This window comes from Dysidea avara, chromosome 2 (assembly GCF_963678975.1).
Source record: "Dysidea avara chromosome 2, odDysAvar1.4, whole genome shotgun sequence".
Classification (NCBI taxonomy): Eukaryota; Metazoa; Porifera; class Demospongiae; order Dictyoceratida; family Dysideidae; genus Dysidea; species Dysidea avara.
The window spans coordinates 29135446-29152205 of record NC_089273.1 but is presented as its reverse complement, the minus strand read 5'-3'; the positions used below and the strand labels follow the sequence as shown (position 1 = coordinate 29152205).

General features: G+C 36.9%; 1 protein-coding gene across 4 annotated transcripts in view; it reads left to right on the top strand.

The window, feature by feature from the left end:
- Positions 1–16760, top strand: part of LOC136247036 (uncharacterized) — a 155787-nt gene that overhangs the window by 77284 nt on the left and 61743 nt on the right. For all 4 annotated transcript variants that reach the window (XM_066038633.1, XM_066038631.1, XM_066038634.1 and 1 more), the window contains 2 exons: positions 1662–1829; positions 8497–8695. In XM_066038633.1, the coding sequence (XP_065894705.1) occupies positions 1662–1829; positions 8497–8695 (367 nt within the window). The remainder of the gene's footprint in view (positions 1–1661; positions 1830–8496; positions 8696–16760) is intronic.

The following is a 16760-nucleotide window of genomic DNA, read 5'->3' as shown; positions in this document are numbered from 1 at the left end:
AAAAGTCACCTCATAGAGAGTTCAGCTATAACCAAGTCACCCTCAGGACAGTTCAGCTACATGCAAACAACTCTGTAAAGAGTTCAGCTACAAACAAATCACCCTGTGGAAAATTTAGCTAACAAATCACCCTGTAGAGAATTCAGCAACAAAAAAATCACTGTGTAATCACCATGTAGAGAGTTCAGCTACAACAAGTCACCCTGTATAGGGTCAATTGCAACTTACAGACAACAAAAGAAGCTCCAGAGATGGCCACAGGCCGGCTTTGAAGTATACAAATACAGAAAAAGTAACATCTATACAAAAACAGCCAAGCTGTGAAAAAGCGTGCAGCCCCCAAAATTTCAGGGTAAAAAAGATGTGAAATCCAAGGTGGCAGCCAAGAAACGGCTGTGATGGTAGGCTAATGGCAAAAAATTTAGTAACGATAATTCAGGTGAATTTGGTGCTGAATCCTAGTGAAATTTGGAGAAGGCAACACAAATCCACCCAAATTGTTGTTATAAAGTATTTTGCCGTTAACCTACCATCACAGCCATTTCTTGGTTACCACCTTGGATTTCACATTTTGGCTTTTTGGGAGCCGCATCCTTTTTTCCCAGCTTGACTGTTTTTGTATAGATATCTCTTGTTTCACTACTTTTTATTATACAGTGCTCCCTCAATTGCCTATTTGAACACTTGGTTATCTGAACAGTGGAAATGATTGCTCTATTAGAGTATTTGTGACCAGGTCTTCGAAAACAGGGAATGTGAGCACAAACTACACCCCATCACCTAACATCATTATCTCAGTACTGCTATACTCTATTTGTATTCTTTAGCTTCTATTATAAATCCAATTAATTTTCTGTATCAATACTTTCCTTGAAGGAGCATATTGAAATGCCTCAAAACTAATTGAGGCACTTAATGGATTGTAGTATCCCAGCAGGTAGCAACTATGCTGGGCTTATAATGAAATGATTGCATTGGACCACACTCCCTTGAACAATCAGATCATGCCACCACACTTTTAATAATCAGTGCTGAGGCCATGCCCCTCAATGATCTAATAACTCCATTAAAAACATGTGCCTTGCCCACTAGCTTAATCTACTGCGTAGCTGAGTAGCATGATTGAGATACTCTAATACAGTAATCACAGTCTCACTTGTATTTATTAATTGTATTAGTTATGCTAAAAGGAAGGCAAAACAAGGAAGGCAGACATTCGTCAGAACCACAAAAGGCATATCCCACTTGTGAGTTTGTTGTTGTGGCAGAAAATACTGGCCATGCACTGCTTCTTTCAGCCTCTAGCCTTGCAACTGTGGTCAGGCAGTGAGGCAGGCAGGCAAACCAAAATATGGCTTTAAAAATTCTATTATGTGGCAACTAAAAGTGTTTTCTTGTTTTTAACACTTTATTTGATGTAAGACTACTGTATTCAGTAATGGTGATTTTTGTCACTTTCTGTGACAGTTTATAAAATGGCATTTTTAGTGGTGCCCATCATTTTAAGGGAGAACCCTACTTAATACTAGCATACTGTTTGAGAGAGTGTTATATATATTAAAATATAAAATGTTTAACTAATCTTAACATTGGTTTTTTTCATTCTGCATGTAGTGCACAGATCATCATAATTATGCAACTAAACATTACTTTATTTGTAGGAATGCTAGTGACAAAGTGCATGAAGCTATGAGTGACCTGCAAAAAGCTGAGTCACTGCTTGATACTTGCCAAGACCAAAGCATTTATGAGTTTCTGTTTTACCGCCATAAAGTGCTTTTCTACAAAGGTGATACTTACAAAACAATGGAAAAGTTTGGAGATAGTCAGTAAGTGTGATACATATAATTATTGCATACTAATGTACAGTGGCACAAAAACAGTTGCCATAATGCCTAATTTGTATTATTTTATTATTATTAATGCAGAGCATATCAAGACATACGGTAGTGTGTTGTGTGACTAAGAAAGCCGGTGCACCACACTGTGAGTATATTTACAGGAAAAAAACACAATTTTCATGCATGCTTAACTCCACGCTCCCTTCTTGAATTGGTATCATATTTATGCTGCGAACGTCCTCCACCTTCAGCAACCCACATACCAAATTTGAGTAACGCAATTGTTAAATACAAGCCTTCAAAACTCGTCTTAATTTTTGTTAGTCTTGAGGGCTTAGATAATTCTTTTGGCACACTTTACAAAAACCATTACAAAATGTAAATGCATATCTCGATTTTCTTGAGCTTTGGTACACTTTAAGAACGTATTGTGGTATAATTACATAACAAGTTTGGTGCAAATCTGATTAATAGTCATAGAGCAATGAACAATTACTTGCATTAAAAAGGCCGACTTGCCTATAGGGTAAACCGCTAATGAGAATAACTTTCAAAATTGATATGTGCATAGGTTAACCATCGTTCGTAGCTCAAACCTTTTGTGGTTTGAAAGAAATTTCTTTGACAGGTATAGAGTTACAAGGCTACAACCAAACAACTGTAAATCACTGGGTTGAATGCTCTAATAGAATAGTCACTGCAGGGTAAAACAAAAATGTCAAAAAACTTACCACTGTTCGAACCAGAGACCTCCATACTGAACATCTAAATCCTTAACCACTGAGCCACTGCTATCATGGCTGATCACCTCACTAAATTTCTACTTTATAAATGCAAATTCTAGCTGAAATCTATACTCAATAGTAAAACTTTATAATTTCATAGATCTACCAAGGGAAAATCTAGCACATTCTATGTGTGTTCTGTTAGAAATCCTCAAAAAATTTACAGCACTACAAAAGTAATCAAATAAACTCTGTAATAAATACTATTACAACTTCTCTAGTATTTCATTGAGTCAAAGCCGATATTATAGCCATTTTGGTACAGATTGGTGGGGTAGTACACCAATATAAAGACCTACTCATGCCAAACATCATCATCATAATAAGTGCTATACTAATAAAACTTGTGACAACAGGCTGCAAATTGTATTCTAGCATAAAAGGTGCAACATTTTCTTTCTAAAAATTGAGCAACTGCAACTTATGTATCACGTTTTGCATGAAAATCAAGATACTCTAATAGAACAGTCATTGCAAAATCTTAATAGACAAAATAGTACGTATACCTAACTAACTTGGAAGGAATTTACTTGCTAATATTGCAAATAAATATGGGAAATGCATATATATATTACAACTTTAGCCATGAACAAGCAAGCACAAAATTATGTCAGTATAAATTGGCTTTGGTATCAGATCAGTAAGTATTTTTCTATATTGGTATAGCACTAGTTTGTCTTCTATCATCTTCATTACATCTGTAGATAAGAAGAACAATGGTTTGCGTAAAAACAAACCTCAAAGCCAGTTTATGGTTGGCTTTATGTATATATTTAAACTAAAAATTAAAAGAAGTGGGGATAATTCTAAGTTAGATCTTTTCTTGGTGATACTACTGCTGGTACCAGAAACAAGAGACTTTTGTATTATAATTGCTTGTGCAACCTTCAAAAAGCCTGGATGAAAAAAGTTGTGAAATCAAAGGTGGCAGCCATGAAATGGTTGCAATGATGTTAATCATAATCAATTTTATTAATGCACAAAGCCAGTATTAAAATTTATTTTCATCACGCATCATTGCAGCCATATGCATCTTTGATTTCACAACTCTTTTGACCCAGGAATTTTGAAAGCCACACCTTTTTGTACAGCTTCGCTGTTTCTGCATGGATAGTAAATGATGATACATTACAAATTGTAACAAAATGAAGCAAACTTACAATATCTACATAACAGTAATTTGATTAATGTGAACGAATTTTGGAAAATCACTCATGGGCACGTTTGACACATAAAATATTTAACAATTAAGTAATAAGTTTCTTAGTGTAAATCCATTTTGTTAGTGATTTTAATCAATTTGACTTACAATTGAAATGTTTTTCAAACTGGACCCTGTACTAAACAGCAACACCCTAAGCATTAAAATTCTAATTAATTAATGCATTACAATAATATGTGATCAGATTTTACAAAACCGATCCAAATCGCACATCAGGCAAAATCAAACTAACACCTCCAGTGGATAGCTGCACTATCATACTAGTAGTTTTGACATTCAGTACCACTCAAACTACTCGAGGCTGGTTTCAGCAGATGTCTTTTCTGGGCTTGAATGGTGGTTTTAGGCCTTGTGAAGGACCTGGCTTGGCAAGAATCAGTGGGTTACTTGTGAACAGCCTGATAATGTTGGCCAGACGGTTTTTCTGTGGATTTTACTGCATATCAGCCACTAAGGAGCCAGCACAGCCCTGTAATCTCATCTCTGGACTCCAATCGTGGTCTACCTCCATTTTGAGGTCTAACCCTTGCCCATCCCACCACTCCTACCCTCTACCCCTTTGTGAGTACTCGTGATACTAGTTCGCTCGTCCAACTGCTCAGATTTTCTATCTTATTTGGCGAGAAACTCTATGAGCAGCTACAAGTACTGTAAGTGGTCTGAAAGGCAACGGATTGATGCATCTTTAGCGTAGATTTCATATGCGTGCTTGCTATCCTTGGAGAGTTATGCTGGCTTGAATTCTTTAAAACTGTTTATCTTGAACTTCCAATGTGCGATTTGGATCATTTTCCCAAAATCCAGTTATGTGTGATTTTACAAAATTTGGTCACAAATAGCTTATGTCGTGTGGCCAAGTACAGCCAATGCAGGCAGGCAACATACTCATTTTATTGAACAAAGAAAATGCTGTTTTCATGTGTTTCTAGCTTGATAGTGCTTGAACGGTAATTAATCATTTCTGCTATGGAAACTTTCTCAGGGTAGGACACCTCCTGTGAGTCGAACATCTCCCATGAGTTGAATCTGTCCAGCTATCTTTGTTACTTCAAAATTCAGTTCTTCACAGTCTTCGATGATTCCTGTAGTAAAGAAAAAGTACAAAGGCAAGTTAAAAGGAAGTGTCAAGACCAACCGTAGGCTGGCTTTGGAACTTGTAATTACAAAAAGAAATGATATCCAAACAAAAACAGCTAAGCTGTGAAAAAATTGGGGCCTTAAAATGCATGGGTAAAAAGTTGTGAAATCAAAAGTGGCAGTCAAGAAATGGCTGCAATGAAGTTAATCCTGATGAAATTTTAACAATGCGCACATTAAAATTTATTAGGGTTAACATCATTGCAGCCATTTCTTGGCTGCCACTTTGATTTCACATTTTATTTACCCAGGCTTTTTTAAGGCCACACCTTTTTCCACAGCTTGGTTGTTTTTGTGCGAATAATTCATAGCTACCAAACCTAGAGTGGAATTAAATTGGGAAAGGAAATTGCAAAATTATTTTGAAAATTGCCGTAATTCTGTTCTTGCTCATAACACACTGTGTGGCATACTAGCTCTTGGGTTCCATGCCACATTACTCTATATCTTGATTTACCATTGCATAGTCGGTTTGCAATCACCTGAACCCCCACCAAAAGACAGTCCTATCAAAAAGATGAAACAGGTGTTCGCTCCCAATGGTTTTGTACTACAACAAGTGTGTTTTCATGTTGTAAACATGTTTGTGCACCTGAATCATCCATTCTAAATGTATGAGATAGATTTTTAAAGTCTTATAATCTTGTTGTAGCAAAGTGCTTTTTTGATGCAGTCCTGGTGTTTAAAAGGTTTGATGGTGTTACTAAATGTTTGGGAAACTGGTCCATGTAACAAGAGTTATTAACAAGAAATAAGGGCTCAGGTGAATGTGATCAGACTATATGTGACCGGGCCTGCGAAAACAGGGCATGTGGGCACAAACTACACCCCATCACTCTACTGGTCATATCTCAGTATTGGAACAGAATATTTGCATTCTGTAACTTGCATCATAAAGCCAATTAAATGCGTACTAAGTGCTGAAACTTGCATTGCCATAGCACAATAGTACAAAAAGTTATAAGTGATGAAAGTTTGAAAAAGTAGGCAAAAATCATGTGCCCACATGCCCTATTTTCGCAGGCCCAGTCACATATAGTATGTGTCGGTTACAATGTAAGTTAAGTTTTTCATCAACATATTTTCTTTATTACTTACAGTGTACTTAGCCTGTATAAATTGTATCTTGCACATAATAAACAATCATGTTAACATTATGATTTTGATTACCCTGAATTAATTCAAGTTTGATTTAGATTACTTAATCATACAGTATGATAGTATAGTAGGGACCACAAGGGAGTAAGCGTGACCCACAAAATAGCATCGCCCAAAAACCAGCCTCGATTTTCCCTGCTGATGAAGAGGCAGTTTTGGTTAGGTAAAACTAAGTTCAAACAAGCTTTCAGATTGACCCGAAATGCTTTCAACAAGTTGCTACGGAATTTAAAAAATAATTTATTTAATGGAATTTTCTACTGACTGACTGCCTGATGCGTTCAGGCAAGTGTAACTCGATAACGGCTAAGGTTACGGGCTTGATTTTTTCACTATTCGATGTCGCGTCGGCCCGACAGGTGACTTTTGGCACACTGCAGTATGAACAATGCATTCTTCATGGACTTACCAGTGTCCTCTTTTGTGTCCCATTCATCTTTGCTGACAGTGAAAAGTGTCAATTTGGCAATATAGCACGTGATGGCTTCCCTTCATAACGGAAATCGTCCTTATTTTTCATAGTGGCTGTTTTGATTGCAGAGGTGCTTTTCGAACAGTTCTCAATTCGTACTACTGTGTAACGGGTTGAACATAGCCGACAACAAAGCATAATGGATATGTCACTTTTCAGATAATTAAAATATAACTAGGGTGCGGCACCATTTCTTTCAGTATGCATGGATTGTAGAGGTGCTTTTCAAACAGTTCTTGATCCAAAATGCTGTGTAACAGGTTGAACATAGTTGACAACGAAGTATAATGGATACTTCACTTTTCAGACGATAGTTGATATAACTGTGGTGCATGGCACCATTTCTTTTGGTATGCATGGATTGCAGAGGTGCTTTTTGAACAGTTCTCAATTTGTACTGCTGTGTAACGGGTTGAACATAGCCGACAACAAAGCATAATAGATACTTCACATTTCAGATGATAATGATATAACTAGGGCGCGTCGCACCATTTCTTTTGGTATGCATGGATTGCAGAGGTGCTTTTCGAACAGTTCTAGATCCGAAATGCTGTGTAACGGGTCTAACAATGAAGCATAATGGATACTTCACTTTTCAGATGAAAATTGATATACGTAGCTGGGGCATGCAGCACCATTTCAGATGCGGTATGCGTGGGTTCACCAGTCATAATAATAATCAGTGGCGGATCCAGAGGGGTTTCTAGGGTTTCAACAGAAACCCCCTTTTAAATTTTTGCTTAGTGGCATTTTCAATACATAAACATTGTTGTACTAACAATTTGTCATAGCAAACAACTATATACCAGTAGCATGCACACAGTTGCACTTAACTGACACCATTTATAGCTATTAAACTCTCAGCAACATTTCACTTTTCATCTCCCACTGCATTAAAAACGATCGAGATACTCTACAGTCAAGTAACTACTCTAATAGAGCAATGAAAGCTACAGCTCGTAGTCACCATATTTGCCCTATAGTTAGCTATAGTATTTAGTTACTATATACAGTTTATAGCATTGAATTTGTAATTGCTAACTAAAAATAGCCTAAAATCTGATCTCAGAGCTTTTAAAATCTCAAAATTTTCTTGAGAATTGTCATCAGATGCCTTATTTAGCCATATCAATTTTCAGAAACCCCCTTTTAAAAATCCTAGATCTGCCACTGATAATATTTACAAAACAGTTAACAAACAAGTATGCAGAAACATTTGGAATTTATCGGTTAATTTTTTGTCAATACAGCCAGCAACGAAAATTTATTGACGACGAATTTTTTCTGATATTCGCTAGAGTAGGGACCATAGCACATCAACAAAAAGTACTGAAACAAGTTGGAGTAGTGCACGATATTAAATCACAGTAAAACAATAAGAAGTATTATATCCCTACTGTGCATTTCCATTATGGTATCTTAAGCGCAGTAGGGATATAACACTTCTTATTGTTTTACTATGATTTAATATCATGCACTACTCCACCTTGTTTCAGTACTTTTTGTCGATGTGCTATGGTGCCTACTCTAGTGTAAATCAGAAAAAATTCATCGTCAAAACATTTTCGTTGCTGGCTGTATCGACAAAAAATTAACCGATGAATTATTTTTAACTATTATACAGATAATTCGTGCATACAAATATTAACATATAGCTAATTGTTTCGTCAAAAAAAATCTTTGTCGATCATGCAAACGATGAAAATAGGTAGCATTGAAATTTTAACAGAAGAAAATTTTCTACGTCGAAATTTTCCTGATTTACGGTAGTTGAAAATTCCAAACTTTTCTGTGTACTTGTCTTAAGTAAACACTTTGTTGCTATGAAATAGGAAGGGACTGCTATATGTACAACTTTAACAATATCACATAATGTTTCAGGAATTGCTTTTTACAATGCCTTGAAGTACTGAATGAGATGCAATCTACAGAGGAAGTAGAGTATTTCAAGCTTGTGACTTATTTAAAATTATGTACAATTCAACGGAAGATGGGTGATGATCAGAGATGCAAGGAATATATCAAAAAAGTAAAAGAGATGCTGTCTAATCTTTATGAAGACAAGAAATATGCTATTCTGGTAATACAAATGTAACTAGATTTTTAATACATACAGTAAATAAATAGATTTTAATGTGTTAACAGCCGGGGGGGCACATGGCAGGTTCAATCGATGGACACCCCCAGGGTTCCATGGACTAGACCACTACTTTTCATTTTATATCAAAGTTAAAATTAGGAATTTAAAACTAGAGTAGGGACATTGTAGCAACACAATGAAAACAACCGAATCTGCAAAAACCTGACACAATTGGGAGAGCCTTAATTTACAGTATAAAATATAAAACATTGAATACACTGGGTGAAATACTTGCAAATTATTAAAAAATTCCATCATTTTAAAATGATTAATTCTTAGTGGAGAAAGAGCCTAAAATAAAACCTGGATATAATCTTATTCGTCTACTCAAAAGAAGCTGGAAAATCTTTGTTTTGCTGAAGTAGACTCAAGGATATGTAATTTTATGGGTCATAGTTTATGTCATATCGATACAATAGTACCTAATCAACTTTTCTGTACTTATTTCTCATTTGTATGTAGTGAATAAAGGTGATACAAAGAAAAATGTACTCAGCAATCAGTTCTTCTATTCATGGCAAACACAATGATTGTATGGTGCAGATTTCAACTCTGCTTGTCATTCTGCTCGTACATTACTACTGTTTTAGCAAGCACCTCTAATTCATCTCCCTATACTTGCTGTAGAACTCTGCTTTTGCTACTTTATAGGGCTGTAACTCTTGAAGTTATTTGCATATATGACTGGATTTTGGACAATTAGTCTTAGTTCCACATAAAAATCCACACTTTACGTATGTGTCACCACTAAAACACTTACGTATGCACCGGCTATAATATTTCACAGAATTTGTTGTATTTCAAGTTACAACTTGTGATTCTATATAATAAGTTGATTAAAAGATGTATGTGCACATACCTATAAATAGTTATTGAGGTATAGCGTTAATAAGCTTATTAGCCAGCTAACCTTTGTATTGTATACTGATGAATCGCTGTGTGGAATAATTGAAGGGCACATGGTCTACTGTTTGGTGAGGTGTGACTAGTAGTCATAGTGATTAGATATTATGTTGGTGGGCTCATAATAGGGGTTTCCTTACAAAAATCCTAATAAAATGCAAATGTAAAATCAATTGTGAAAAAACATCTTTAACTCAAAACAATGTTCTGGTGGTTCTTTGCCAGGAGTATAGGTTCACCATTCAGCATCAAGTAAAATAAAATGGTAGGTATATTTTAAACAAAACTGAAATTTGCCGTTTTGTTTATCTTCATAATTATGAGTTAGCTCCTTCTTTGACTGTTGTAGAACCACCAGGTATATGATTAGATGAATACCCATGTGGCCAAAGCACTAGTTTCATCACCTTGGTGAAAACCCGATGTTAATCCAAAGGGGAGGCACTATGGTTGCTTATAAAGTTCTTAGTTACCTGACTATTGACAATACCATTGTCAGAGTCTACTGGAACTTTTAACTTCAGAGTTCCCTCTTTCTTTACTCCTTCTCCAATTTCTATCAACATACATACTGTACATACAATACAAGTTCACAAGTCTAAGCTGATATCTGTACTAAAACAAACACCAAAATCTCCACAGTCACTCTCCTGAGACATCATTAGACGCCTGGGAATAGTAACTATAAAACCAGGTAAAGCTGATACCACTACTCCAACAAATACTAACAGTGCAATTAAAGTTATGTATACAGCAATGCTTACTGAGTGTTTCCACATGTCCATGACCTATTGGTAAATCCACATCCTACAGACCACCAACCATCCCCAATCTTGCAGAATTTTAAAAATTCTTTGCCATTCAATCATTGAGTGATAATTCTTTATGTACTATTATAGTGTCTCTGTTTAGTCTTTCTTTTTGTAAACATGCTGCAAGAAGCCACCCAGGTGCTCACTTTAGATAAGTGATAGCAGCATAGCAGCTTACTGTATAATTATGTAGATGGTCTATTTACCAGTACCCTGTTTTTATTATGGTATTAACCACCATACAGAGTAAATTATAATGGATCATTTCAACCTCCATGGGTACATTTAAACTACAGATATTTTGGTTAAAATGACGATCTAAAGGTGGTTGTAACTGAAGTGGGAATTTGAACTAAATCAGTCAAAATAACTAGGGAAAGTCAATATAACTGTTCATTTATTGTATCCTTGAAGTTGCTTCCTGAGAACAGCTGCTTCCTGAGAACAGCTGCTTCAATTTTGGATTAAGCTGGGTCATCAGGGTTTGTCTACGAGCAGTTGTTTGGTGGAAGTTGGAATTTTCCATCAGTTGTAATGCTGTCTTGATGCTGCCAATAGGTCCAGCTCATCTGCCTTCTCCAGGATGAAGACGGGATGACTGCATCCAACAAGAATGCTTGACACTTTGTCCATTGTTCTAGCTGCTGGTGAGATGTTTGCAGACACCACTGGATCAATCTTAGCACATTGGGGAGTCGAGTGTGCCTTGTGCATTTGCCTTCCTAGTCTTATTATCCAGCTTACTTCCGAACTCCTATTCCAGGAAAGTTGATGCCTCCTCAGATAGTGTAACCAGTGCAGTGTCCTAAAGCTTCCTCTTTGTAGAGAATTTTGGAATATTGGCTAAAAAAAAAATCACGTGATTCCGTGCAGTCGTTTGATTCTTGATTCATCTTGCTGACTTATCAAATTCTTGCCTAAAAGCTGTTGTACCGTGGCCAGGAAATTCTACTAATGGTATCCCAAAAGGTTTGAACTGTGTTCTGTTGCTGTTGTTCGTTTCGTCGCTGTTTTTTGTTACCTGAAGGGTGGTCTTATTTAGAATACACAATGGGTAGAGGGAAACAGAAGAAAAGGAAGCGTATTCCATCTACCAGTTCAGTTACCAGTTCAGCGGAAAGAGAGATTTGTGTGTCTCGCAAAGAAATTGTTGAGGATTACATGGTAGAATGTCATTGGTGTGCAAAGTGGCAACATATAAAATGTGCAAATGTGAGTAAGTCTCAATATGATATGTTAAACACTTGCCCTGATCAAATGTGACCGGGCCTGCGAAAACCGGGCATGTGGGCACAAACTACACCCCGTCACGCTATAGGTCATATCTCAGTACTGGAACAGAATATTTACATTCTGTAAATTGCATCATAACGCCAATTAAATGCTGATAAAGAGCTGAAAATTGTATTGCCATAGCGTAGTTGTTTAAAAAGTTATGAGTGATGGAAGTGTGAAAAAGTAGGCGAAAAACATGTGCCCACATGCCCTATTTTCGCAGGCCCAGTCACAAATTGTGTTCTTTTGCTGTGTATGCATTGTCAAACTACCTACAGTCTTGGAAAAGTTTAATGGAAGCAAAGACACCCAGTCCACTGTAGACGAGCAAATCAAAGTATTACAAACTCAATTAACTGACCTGGCAGCCAAAATAAATGATCAAATTGATTCTCGCTTCCAGCAGCTTGAAAGAAAGATTACAACAAACTTACCTAGCAGTAATTCTGTGACGCAGTCCTTGCCTTCTGCTCATGAGCCTGATAGAAATCTCAGCTTCACAAGTAATTAATGAATACAGAGATAGAGAAAGTCGTAAATTAAATATAATCTTACACAATGTTCCTGAATCTGAATCAACTGAGTCCACTACTCGCATTACTCATGACACCCATGCTGTTGCCAACATTGCTGATAAAATTGGTATTGGATCAGTTGATGTTTCTAGCACCGTGTGTCTAGGCAAAATAATAGAAGGAAGATCCGGACTCCTAAATGTCCATCTTTGTAACCTTCAACATAAACGTCTACTATTATCAAATGCTAAAAAGTTGAAGGGCTTTTCAGGAGTTCATCAAAAGATCTATATCACACCTGATCTCTCTCTAAAAGAGAGACAGGATAACAAGTTATTGTGTGAAGAATTGCTCAGATGCAAAAGAAATGGCGAAAGTGGACTGATAATATGTAGAGGACAGATTGTTAACAGTTCTATGGATGCTACTCAAGCAGTAACAGACCAGCAGCATGTGTAGCCTAGGCTATTCAGTCTCAGCTACCTCTAATGGATTTTTTGACCCTGACCAATTCTTTTCTGACCTTCCACATGACAAATCTAATCCAGTAGTTTCAACTTTTAAATCTTTAAAATGTTGGTATACAAATGCAGATTCTTTGCCCAATAAATTAGATGAGCTTTAAAGCAGAATCTCAGTTGGCAAACCTGATATTGTGGCTCTTGCAGAGATCAACCCGAAATTTAATGAATCCAATGTAGAACTTAGTATTCAAGGATAGTATTCAAGGATATAACACTTTTTGTAATAATTTTCAACCTCACAAACGAGGAGTTTGTATTTTTGTTAACTCAAGTCTTCGTGCGTACAAGGATGATGGTTTGAGCTTTGTGATATATTCCGAGTCAATTTGGTGTCGTATCCCCTTATCCGGTAATAACTGCTTACTCTTGGGTGTAATTTATCATTCCCTTAACAGTGACTCACTAAACTTTGACCACTTGTGCTCTTTGTTAACACAAGCTGTTGATATTGGTGTGTCTCATCTACTTGTTGTCGGTTATTTTAACATACCCTACATAAACTGGACATCTCTAACTGTCACACATGCTAATACTTACAATGAGGCCTTTCTAAGCCTATTGGATGACCTATATCTTATCCAACATGTCACATTTCCCACTAGATTTAGAAGCAACCAAGTGCCTTCCTTGCTGGACCTTATATTAACCAATGATGAAAATACAGTGTCTAGTATGACCTCTTTATCGCCACTTGGAAAAAGTGATCATGTTGTTATAGAGTTTGTCTTTTTGTGTTATTGCACAGTGGAATTCCATAGTGTATCTAAATACCTATATAACCATGGAGATTATGTATCAATGACTAGAGATTTATTGAACACCAACTGGGAAGTACTCTTTGAAGGACTCAATACTGAGAAAATGTGGCTACTTTTCCACTCTAAACTACTATTTTTTATTGACAAATATGTTCCTACTCAAACGTTTGAATCTAATTCTAAACTTAAGTGGCTAAATTCTTCTACTGTTAAGGTTACGGTATAGTCACGGGCAATCATTCAAATTTTTGAATGCCTATCGATACTTTTTGAGAAGCCCATAAAACCAGTCTAACAGCGTGAAAAGTTTTAAATGAAGGTGATGCCCTTCATATTTAATGTTTTTATGTAGCTACAGTGTAGTTTGAGGCAGGTGGAACACTACAAATTTGTTGTAGTAACACAGGTAAGCCAGCCCATAGACATCGCTCAGCTCCAGCTGTCACTACCATGTTTTTCTGCCGCCAAATACAGCAAAAGCTGTAGGCTCTATTGGCTTTTCTGGGGCATAGTGATACTGTATATTAAATTCATTAGGTCCTGTGGAAGCATTTTTGGTGTGTTTCTTCCCAGTGACTCAGATACAAGCCATCAAAGAGCTTGTTTCACTCAAAAAAAACTACTAAAAGTTCAATAAAACATCTATACAACCAGTAACTTAAAAACTTGCTTCCACAGGACCTAGATATTTTAGTTGTTTAGTCACTTGTTTTGAAATTAGAAGGATTCAGTAATCTGTTAGTCTGGTTTTTAGCGGCACGTTTTTATAAAACATTGCTCTATTGTGGACCACACACCCAAGAACAGTCGTTGTTCTGTAGTAAAAACAAACAAGCACAATTAGTTGTATTGCTAACACAACACAGTTGTTGAAATTATTTATCCCTACTTGGTTTAAAGTAGGTTTTGTAATTTGTTCCGCCCACGCATTTAAAACTATTCCATAACCTTAAAGCAATTAAACAGAAACATAAAGCATGGAACACCTATAAAGCCACTCACCATCATGTCGATTATCTTTCCTACACTGCAAAGGGAAACATTGCCACTGCTACTGTTAAAAGGGCTAAATCCAATTTTGAACTTAAGCTTGTTGATAGTGTCAAAGAAAATCCATCTGTGTTCTGGAAATATGTTAGAGAGAATGCAAAAGTGCGTCGTGATATAATGTCCTTAAGGAAAGGGGATGGATCATTCACCTGTTCTGATCGTGAAACAGCTCAATGTTTTAATGATTTTTTCTCTAGTGTATCATACAGTACGGTAGTACTGTATAGTAGGGATCGCCCCAAAAGAAAATGGTGTCCCCAATAATGCCGCCTTTAAAAATCAACATAGACATACTTTACATGACGAAAAATACCTTCACGGAATGTTGTTAGTGTATCTAGCGTCAAATCTAGCGTTAAAACTAAGAAAATGTTCACAGAAGCACTGATATGGAATTTTAAAAAACTCGCTATAACGCAGTTTTTGGTCTGACTGCCAGCCTGCCTCCCAGCCTGCCTCCCAGCCTGCCTCCCAGCCTGCCTGATCACAGTCGAAAGGCTAGTGACTAAATGACGCATTGTACAGCCTCCATTTTACGTCACAACAATAAACTCACTTGTGGCATGTGCCTTTTCAGTATCCGGTGGACGTACAACAATTGCGCCTTGACATTCTCTTTATCTCTCGTTAAGTCTACGCTCTTCTCTTTCATTGCATAGATGGTGATAATTGAAGATGTTGCCACGGAAATGTACGATTGTAAACGGAGGAAATTGTAAGGTTAGTTCACACGTGATAATAAGTGACCACGTTGTTTATTAAACTGTGGAAATCGTCATCACTTGTGTTGGAGGAACTACTGTAGTAACTAATAGTAGTTATTCTAAAGTATCTCACGCAGAAGATTCAAGACGACTAGTTTCAAACTATCTCTTGCCAGTTTACGCAACCGGTAAAAGGCTGAATAGGCGGGTGCCACGAGTCCTTACTAGTACAATGTATCCAGGCTCCTGAATAGGTGGGTGCCACGAGTCCTTACTAGTACAATGTATCCAGGCTCCTGAATAGGCGGGTGCCACGAGTCCTTACTAGTACAATGTATCCAGGCTCCTGGATACATTGTATCAGGAGCCTGGATACATTGTACTAGTAAGGACTCGTGGCACCCGCCTATTCAGGAGCCTGGATACATTGTACTAGTAAGGACTCGTGGCACCCACCTATTCAGGAGCCTGGATACATTGTACTAGTAAGGACTCGTGGCACCCGCCTATTCAGGAGCCTGGATACATTGTACTAGTAAGCATTTCAGTCTCACCGCCATTGCGTTCTGTGGTAAGTTATAGTGTTAACACAACTATACTGTACGCATTTCAGTGCATTTGTAAACATTAGTTGTGGCATGCCATGTAGCTATTATGTGTGAAATGTTCGAGGGACAAAAGTTCATAGCACATTAAGTGTTTGGACCTTTCATTTTGAGGAGTACAATTTATCCAAAGCCATGAACTTTTGTGCTTAACATTTTCTGTCTACAGAGTCATCAAGAGTTCATAATTTGTATATTGTGGATCTAGCTATGACACTGGGTTGCATTATCTCCCAAACATTGATATTAATCTAACTATATAGTCTCGTGTAGCCAGACCCTATTCTCCACACGGCACTCATCAATTAGTGCCTTCATCTATCCAGTGGTAGTGCGCTTACAGAACTTTTTTGTAGAGCCCCCAGACCCTTATGAGCATATCCATGCATATAATTAACACACACACAGTTGTATAGCAAAAGCTGAGCTTAAAAAGTCAATAAACTAGTATATTTAAAAAATTTGAATTTAAAAATAGAGTAGGGATCTATGCTACAAAAAGCACTGAAACAAGGGCTGTACGTATATGAAATGGTGCACGGTACTTTTCAAATCATGGTCAAACAATATGACAAACAATCCCTACTGCGGTGAGGATGCCAATATTTTCAAAATCATTATGGCATCTTCACCGCAGTAGGGATTGTTTGTCATATTGTTTGACCATGATTTGAAAAGTACCGTGCACCATTTCATATACGTACAGCCCTTGTTTCAGTGCTTTTTGTAGCATAGATCCCTACTCTATTTTTAAATTCAAATTTTTTAAATATACTAGTTTACTTTGAGCCAGAAGCAGATCTGCCATCTTTACCAGATAAATCTATGGGCCACCACTTAGGCAATATTACCATCACAC